Source organism: Arachis duranensis, chromosome 7 (assembly GCF_000817695.3).
Source record: "Arachis duranensis cultivar V14167 chromosome 7, aradu.V14167.gnm2.J7QH, whole genome shotgun sequence".
Lineage (NCBI taxonomy): Eukaryota > Viridiplantae > Streptophyta > Magnoliopsida > Fabales > Fabaceae > Arachis > Arachis duranensis.
Window position 1 is genome coordinate 51,870,592 of NC_029778.3, and position 8,836 is coordinate 51,879,427.

Consider the following 8,836-nt stretch of genomic DNA (forward strand, 5'->3'; position numbering starts at 1 on the left):
CTTGCAATGGATCCTATCTTTGGTCCATTGTTGGTGTCCCTAGGGTTAAAGGACTTAGCCCTTCTCCCTTCCATTTTGTTCTTCTTCAGCATGGCTTTCATGGCTTCAGCTTGGAACAAAACAGGGAAAGCCCTACCATACTTGTTGAACCTAACACAAGCATTGATGTGTGAGTTCAGTGCTTCCTCCTTCTTCCCTCCGTTCTTCTCCAACTCTTCCTTCACCGCCTCCGAACACAACCCGCACACAAACTTGCCGGAGAATTTGGCGCGAACGCGGCCTATGTACTCCGGCGTGCACTCTTCGGACATGCCACAACACTCGCACTTTGCATCCTCTACCTCACTTATTGGTGTAAGTGTCTTCAAATCATTGATCTCTTCTTTCGCCAGCTCGAACGAGATGTCTGAGAAGGTCCGTTGAATATGATTATTATTACATAGTGACTGCTTCGGTGGCTTCGCAATGTTGTTCCTACACAAATTAGGGTTTGAGAAACTCTCTCCACAGGGAGCCATACTTTTGAATTGAATTGAAGTTGGTTACTTTGAGAGAAAATAAGAGCTTTGGTCTTGAATAATGAAACTACAGTGAATATATTAAGTTGTTGGAGAATGAAGGAAGGATCCTATTTATAATGAATCTACTTGTTTCTAAGGATGAGACAATTGTACATGTGTGGATCTTAGAAACTGGAATGTCAGTTTTCAAGATCGTGAACTCGCTAGATTTTTCAGGAAAGGATGTGATGAGTCGAGTAGCTTTTATTTCAAATCAGAGGTCTGTAATCTGTATACAATGCAACTGGACTAATAACTTGCAATCCATGCTGATGGGTAGTTGTGGCTACAAGAAAAGGTATGGTTCACCTGCATTAACAATTAATTATCATCATGATTTCTTTATCTAGCTAGTTGATCATACTTAAATAATAATGTATATACACACATTCAATATTTAATTTTTACATTATTCAGGGTAGAATAAAGACATTATTGTGTGAGTGTATCAAAATTTAGAATAATTTAAATTCTCCAAAATAAAATAAGTGTTACAAAAAAAAATTGATCAATATTGAATAATTAAAAGTTCATTTCTATATTTATTTTTAATATAATTTTGTGGGTTCTACTAAATGATTAGTTTTTCATCTCTTGTCCACTATACAAATATGCTCCATTTAGAGGATCTAAATATGTAGTATTTCCTAATTGTTACTCTCTTGGCCCTTCGGTATCCACTCATTTTAACTTTATCTCATGTAATTTGGATTGCCATGATGGCCATGCTTAATCAGCACACTGAAAAGAAAATCTTTCAAGAAAATGAAAAAAAAAAAATAACTTCCTTTCTTTTTGTTAGGATGATGTACAAGGATCAATGTATCATATCCATGCAATAGGAAAGTTAGTTGACATTAATAAAAAGTTGTTCCCTTTGGCAATTGCATTATTCATATGTGGTCCATTGCAAGCAGAATACCAATTACTATAAAGTGTGGGGTGTATTCACATGTTGGCACGGTGAAACCATACATATATACTTTGGCTCTACTTTTTCTGCTTTAGTAAAATATAATTACATGAAGGAAGAAAGGGACTTGGCTATGTATGGAGCACGAGCTTTTACTCAATATAAGGAAGATATTATTCAATAAAGTTGCAGTCCCTATCTATCTAGTGAATCATGCTAGAGCCTTCAAGGTAAGGTAAACATGATGCAAGAATAATCTCCATGGATCCTCTCAATCAAATCTTGACTATATTTTGTTCTTCGCATAATAGTAAACTTGCCCCAAAAATGATTTGAATTTGAAATTTTAAAATAGTCATATTTAAAAATAAAATAAACTTGGTTGATTTTTGCTAACTGAGGCCTTTTTGCTCCATCCAACGGTTTAAATTTACTAATTATTACTAAACTTTTATAGCTTCCGTAAATTTGGTCACTGTGATGAGGCAACCAAATGAACAGGGTTTGGTGAAAGTACTGCCTAGTAAGGAAAAGTATCACTTATCTTTTATTTATGTGCATCTTAATTGTGTAAACGATTTCAAAACTTGACAGTAAAATTATGTACTATATATATAATAATAATAGACTGGGAATCAGACATTAATAAACATAACAACGTAGGTTAACACATAAAGTAGGTTTTACAGGCAATCCAAGTCTTAGGCATCAAATATAAGAAATTAAAACAACAGCAGCCAACAAAATATGTCTTGAAGAGTTGGTGTTCGACACTTGCGGTTCCTAGACTTAAAACACATAATGTTTAAACAAAAGACCAATTCATAAACATAAAGCAAATACAATGTGCATTCTCCTCTTCATTCAGCACCTTCCAAGCCACTACTCTTTCGTAAGAGATTGGTCGCCCCATACTTGAAAGACATATGCCACCTTGAAGGCATGCAAAACCCTACAAAGCAAGAGAAATCAACACAACGATCTATAAAGAGAACTGTATAAAGCAACAAAAATGCTGCAATCTGAAAAATAAAATGTAAAGTACCTGTTGAATGATTTGGGGAAACTCTGAGCAGAGAATCTTTCTGCCATGATCATCAAATATCTTCTCTAGAGTTATATCCTGCAGTGCAACTAAGGTAGTCTCCAGCATGTCAAGCCCTGCTTGGTTTGCAAAAGTAAACACTGGCAATGCCTGCAAAAACCAAGTTTCAATGAATGCTCTTTCTAATTGGTAAATGATTAAAATAACTGGAAAGAATCAAACTTGAAATCTGACTGTTATATTCTCTCAGGAGTTGCTTTAAGGTTTGAGAAATAGTGTTGTGAAATTGAAATAAATTCAAAGGATACCTTTAGAGTGCAGCACAATAATGCATCCGAGTGATGCCACAATGACTTGAGAAGAGATTCGTTCCCCTCATTATTCGATTTAAGTAGCTCAACACCCAAGTAGCACCTACAAATTAGAACTGTCAAACATCATTCTAGTGTTTGAAATTGCAGCAGGAGAAACCAGAAATTCACTCAATGTGCAAATGCAATACATGTAATCTATTAACTTATATGGATGTCTCAATCAATTGATTAATAATAAGAAAGGATCAGACACCAGAGATTATATATTAAAAACTGCAACATATCATGAATTGGTGCCACAAGTCCTTATTAAACACTTGGGCATGCACATGCCTAAAAAGAAATCAGTTCCTAATGTGAACATCTCACAGAATGTGAACTGCTGTACTAAGTTTCAGAACTGTGAAGGCAAATGACACGAGAATTTTACACACCTGTAGCTATTGCAGATCCAGCGAGCAAGAGTTTGTGCTTCAGGAGTGCCTAATGGTGTCCTAAGCCCAGCTTGTGAACTCAAATGAGAAGGTGAAAGCGCTAATGCTACCCTTTGGACTGATGATATAATGCTGCGAACATACTGGCGTGCCATGGAAGCTACATGCTCTTGCATATGGCTTTCAAATGCAAATTCAAATGCTATTGTCATCACAGATCTCACAGAGCCAGAATTTCCAGAAGTTTCATTCGAAGCTCTGTTTCCAGTGGGGCCAATATCCAGGGCAGATGCAAGGTCAAGGGTACGATTTGGATTGGATGCTTCCTGCAAATTTTGCATCACGATTTGAAAAGATAGAACCTTGTCTAAAGATAAGATATTAAATACAAACAAAATATACTACTTCAACAATAATTGAGGCTAACCTTTCCAGAATCAAGAGGAATGATGCGAAATCCTGAAGGCAGAAGGGGGGCATCATCAGCGAAGGATGCATCAATTGGAGCAAAAATAAGTTCAGCACAGGTTCCAACAGCATTCTCATCCATTCCACTACATAACTATCAAAATAAATTGAATAAACTGTAAGAAAGTATTCCAAATGGTGATTGGTGAGAAAATGACACTTCTTCCTGGACTCCACTAAGTGTCTATTAACAGAGAAAGAGAGGGGCCCCAAACCATAAACATTTTTCTCATAATAGATCATAGACAGATTAATACTTTGACTATAGACTTGGTCTACAATAACACATAGTATTCATGGCAATGTGTCGTCAGACGTGCATGCAGTTAAGCTTTAAGCAACTCGGTTAAAAAAATTCGATTCTAGCCAATGCTAACATACGAAGTCATCACACTACTTTTCTTTGAATTCCAATATGCAATCAAGTTTTACATGCTGCAAAGTGCAAATCAAGAAATAAACCAAATCCAAGGCTAAACATTAGAAGCACACCATATTTTATGGAAAATCAAAAGTGACTACAAAATCATTAAATAATCCAAATTGCGTCATATGAGGGAAATGTGACCTCAAGTTATAATAAAGAACCTAAATGTTAGCTTCTACATCTTAGACTCACATCTAGCAAAATCAAGCACATTAAGTATGGACCAGATGTTACAGGAGGAAGCAGTGAAACAAGCAAGATGGGGAAAGAAACTGAAGAAACTCACTTGCAGAAGAAAGACTTCTCTGGGCATCATTGCTTCTTCAGGAGAATGAGCAATTCCTTCCAATTTAATCACTTCCAGAAACTACCATTAATTAAAAAAAAAATTTTAAAAAAGAAGTTAGAATAGATCAATCATATAATTCTTGTTAGTTATTACAGATTTTTACACCAATATATTACCTCCTCATGCTCAATAGTGTGGGCTAGAGGAAGAATAACTTGACCCCCATAATTTCCTACGCGAGATCCTGATAAGCTACAAGGACCAACTTTAATGGCAGCAGCTGAGTACGCATCCATGTTATTGTCTGCCCATTCTGACCTGTGCTCCCGCAGGAACCTCAGAAGAATGGCTGGAGGCACATTCTGAAGAAATGGAAGACAGCCATAAAAGAGAAACATCAGAGAAATATTAAAACTTAACTATGTCTCCGGTACATTTAATTAAGAGGAGCATAATTAGAAAGGAGATAATAATTATCTTTAACTAGTGATGACAAGAGTGACACATGTTAAGGAATAGCTCAATAGAAAAGCTTGATAAATGATCAACCAAGTCTTTGTATGTCCCTTTCGTAAGGCGTAATTTAGTCAACTAAGCAACTGATAGCCATTATATTGTAACAATTTGAATTCTGTGATTCTTTTTCAGTTTAACAAAAGCTAAACTGGTCATACAAAAAAGTATTCTTGACATATAACTGTCTATAACATATTCCACAGCAATAAAATATTTTAGTTTATAACTTTAGGGAAACACAAGTGAAATTTCAAAGCATCCTGACCTGTAACAGCATTGAAGCTTTGGCACATAAAACTGCATTACTGACAGAAGGAAATCCATTGGCAAAGGAAAGATTCAGACCCATCAACTTGTCAGGTGATGAGTTCACTAGAATTGTAACATCATCAACACCATCATTACCAATCGTTGACCATCCCTCATCAGTAAATCCATTGAGTGCCTCATTGAAACCACTACAAGAAAATCAATGAGTTTTCTAAATTTAGATACAATAGATATCCACCAGAGTGCCAGTAGTATTTTTACCGGCTCAGTCTCTGGCCAAGTGCTCGAAGAGCGGCTGGTCGTCTGCCCCACCCAGTGACATTAGACTGAGAAACTTCATGTGAAATCTGCCTTAGCTGACGTAGGGCCTGAATGGAATGAACAATGTAAACAATGCAAACATCTTTTTATATAATATTGGAGCTCATAAGATGATAAATTTAAATTTAAATTTCAGTAGGATCAGTAATAGCCATGGTTGTACTGTCAATATTAATACTGATACAATATCATACCGCCATTGTCGTCTTCTGAGCCAGCACCGTTGATGATTCATACAGTGGACGCAATACTTCAGGAACACTCCAAGGCTAATAATAACATAAAAATTCCAAAATTATTTCTCAATTTTCTGTTAAATAAATACAAAAACAATAAAGCAACCAAGTTAAATTCATGTACCTCCAAATCCATATGATCAACAATATGAATGATGGAGCCACCTCCTTCACAAGGTCTTATCAGGTACCCACTAGGCAACATCTCTGCTCTAACAAAATGCTGCACAGGAGGCATGGTTGGACCATTTTGTGTATTCTTAAGAGACCTCTCACAGATCTACAGCAGGGCGGATAAGAATGATTATTATATATTTCAGGATTATGCAGTACAAATTTGGGCAAGTAATTGGACATTGGAATGAGGTTGACCATAATATCTTGCTATGGACAAATCTTAAGAACATAATCTTATAAGTCACATACCACTAAGCTTCCATCTTCCAACACAGATGTGTAGCGCAGCAACCAGAAGTCGCGAGCAGGTGCCAACGTGGTTGGCGCATATAGCTGATCATCAAGGTGTAACACATGCGTATAAGAAGTTTGCTAGCAATCAAGTTACATTTTTTTTTTGTGAACATCAATTAAGTTGCATAGAACCATTGGTTATATCTCATACTAATCAAGTTTAAATTTACCTGCATATAAAGCAGCTCAATGGTTCCACCATTTGCTGTGGGCAGCACATTCAGCACATCAACAGCTCGGCAATCACGGAACCATGAAGGTCGATCTTTGAGTATTTCTGCAACCTGAAAATTTTGTGGCTCATTATGTTGTGGAAGAACACAAGCAAGAAAACCAGTTTAGAAAGAACAAATTTCGAGCACTTACCCTTGTGGGTTCTAGACCCACCAGGCCGCAGGCTCGTGCTGCCACACCAGTGCAACCATGAGAAATAGCAACGATTCCAATGGAATCCGGACCAGGCTGTCACATAAGCAAAATGTAAGAAACAATATTCTAAAAATAGCTTGATCTTGCAAACATTTCCAATAGAATATGAACGTCATCCATGCCTCGTTCAAACATGAGAGAAAAAAAAACTGAAAATAACTAATTGCTTAACCAATATTAAGAGTTGTTAATTATTTCAGGGTTACCTTCATTCCAGGCATTTGGACCCACTCAACAGCAGTTCCAGTAGCCTTTGAAAGAAACTCTGCTAAAGTCTCTTCTGCAATGGACAAAAGCCTGGGAAGAATGACAGTGATTGAGTAAGGTCAAGCATGCACAGACAAATTTTTCCAGACAGAAACAATGACATAAATTGGTCCCAACGATCATTAATATTCCCACTAACCCTGCAGGACTTGCATCCCTTGGGGGATGCTGATTTGTCAAGCTGCGTTGACCACTAGTCACGGCTGATTCACAGCTTGTGTCTTTGGTTGGCAGAGAAGTCTGCAGAGCCAAAAAAAATGAACGCCATTCTAATTGAATTCCAGTATGTAAAGGATAACAGAGAATAAAATACTTCCTATAACCGGAGTTGCTAATATGACATCTAATTAATCAGAAAAACCTATAGATTAGGAAACTTGAAGAATGGAAACCGTTAACAGAAAAACTTCAAGGTAGTTTTAAACTGAAGTAAACCATTTGAACATAAATCTTACATTTTGGGTATGCTGACGAAAGTAGCCATTTTCATACACCAACTGAGAAACCTGCTTCTGCAACCTATCATTCTCCTCCATCAGCAGCTTGTTCATGGCTGTCAGTTTCCTATTCACAGCCTGAAGTCGCAAAGCCTCTTTCCTCTGCTTCTCTCTACATCTGAATCCACATACAATGTTAGCAGTTCCATCACCAAGTAACAGACTATTCACCAGAAAGGGGACAAAGAAATGGTTTTGATAATACCTTCTGTTCTGGAACCAAACTTTGATTTGCTTGGGCTCAATGTTGGAGAGAATGGGGCACTCGCGGATGAGCTGCTGGCGGCGAATGGAGCTGGGTTTGGGGCAGTCATGGTAGAGCCTCTCGAGGGCCTCAACCTGCTCAGGTGTGTAACGGACATACTTGCCGTTATCCAATCCTGGTTTACCATCCTTGCAGGACATTGACATCGCTACCTAACTACCCTCACAACTCACAAACAACAACAACAACAAATTCAACAGTGTCTTCACAAAACACCACCCCCAACCACACCAAAATTTGTTAACACTTCCAACTCAAAACAAAGAAGCAAGCTTTACCCACCTTCTTCTATATACAGCTTCCAATAAATGATCTTTCAATGAGTAAGTAACTAAGTATACATTTTTTTTTCGGAGATCAGTGACTTGGAAGAAAACTTATGAAGAAAACAGCGACGATCTGAATCCCGGAATCATCCACCACAACCTCTCCTGAAGGAAAATCGAAAATCCAGAGACAGCTTGAAGAAAGAGATGATACTGCCGATTGGATTGACGTGAAGAGCTCGGAAAACAGAGTGTTCCCTCCGAACCCTCGGGGATTCAGAAGGAGTTGAAACGAGACCAGTCCACTCCACCGCCGATCTTCATCATCCTCGAAGTGAAACTTTTCGAAGCTCAGCTGATCTCGGAACCATCGCTTTCAAATAATCAAACAAACACCATAGAAACACAACAACGCAGTAATTGAGCTGGTAGCATCAAAGAGGACGGAGAGAATTTAAAAAAAAAAAACACCTTTTTTGGGGGTTTCAGGGAAGTTGGTTGATTGGGGATTTGGGTTTGGGAATGAAAGGAAGACAACAAAGAAACCCTAAAGTGAAAGCGAAAGAGGGGAAGAAGGGTGGGGACCCTAGTGGCTAGTGGATGGTGGTGCTGGTTTTCTTCTTCTCTCTCTTTTTTTATTTTTATATTTATTTAATTTAATTTTCACTCTCAGATTTGCTCTGTTGTGATTGTCTTCATTTGTTCTTTCACTTTCGGTTCAAATGGAGAACAGCGCCATCTCTTTTTCTATTGTATGGACGAAAATGCCATTATTCTCGCGGCTGTTCTGACAGTGAATTGCGCCTTCAAGAGTCTGGGTCCCACCGCTCCACTATCATTATCCCTAT

At 37.7% G+C, this 8,836-nt stretch overlaps 2 protein-coding genes across 2 annotated transcripts; both read right to left on the minus strand.

Moving 5' to 3' along the window:
* Positions 1 to 2: 2 nt before the first annotated feature.
* LOC107458944 (uncharacterized) lies at positions 3 to 612 on the minus strand (the record flags this gene model as incomplete). Its single annotated transcript, XM_016077157.3, has 1 exon — positions 3 to 612. A coding segment is annotated over exon 1 (516 nt), but the record flags the coding sequence as incomplete, so codon positions are not given.
* A 1,503-nt stretch (positions 613 to 2,115) lies between these two features.
* On the minus strand, positions 2,116 to 8,591 carry LOC107458978 (homeobox-leucine zipper protein ATHB-15). The gene is made up of 18 exons (XM_016077193.3): positions 7,663 to 8,591; positions 7,416 to 7,575; positions 7,100 to 7,200; positions 6,900 to 6,990; positions 6,631 to 6,726; positions 6,435 to 6,548; positions 6,220 to 6,303; positions 5,918 to 6,073; positions 5,752 to 5,826; positions 5,498 to 5,604; positions 5,232 to 5,424; positions 4,627 to 4,812; positions 4,448 to 4,528; positions 3,694 to 3,828; positions 3,267 to 3,592; positions 2,827 to 2,932; positions 2,519 to 2,668; positions 2,116 to 2,425 (listed from the first exon to the last, which is right to left on the minus strand). The coding sequence occupies exons 1-18, from the start codon at positions 7,866 to 7,868 to the stop codon at positions 2,279 to 2,281; spliced, it is 2,514 nt and encodes an 837-aa protein (XP_015932679.1). The 5' UTR covers positions 7,869 to 8,591; the 3' UTR covers positions 2,116 to 2,278.
* Positions 8,592 to 8,836: the final 245 nt, after the last annotated feature.

What these genes read in the sequence shown, in the direction of transcription:
- LOC107458978 (XM_016077193.3), bottom strand. Translation starts at nt 7,868, where the DNA reads ATGTCAATGTCCTGCAAGGATGGTAAACCAGGATTGGATAACGGCAAG. An exon ending in GTTTGGTTCCAGAACAGAAG is followed by an intron (nt 7,576 to 7,662) that starts GTATTATCAAAA and finishes ATGTGGATTCAG; the next exon opens with ATGTAGAGAGAAGCAGAGGA. An exon ending in TTCCCCAAATCATTCAACAG is followed by an intron (nt 2,426 to 2,518) that starts GTACTTTACATT and finishes CTTGCTTTGTAG; the next exon opens with GGTTTTGCATGCCTTCAAGG.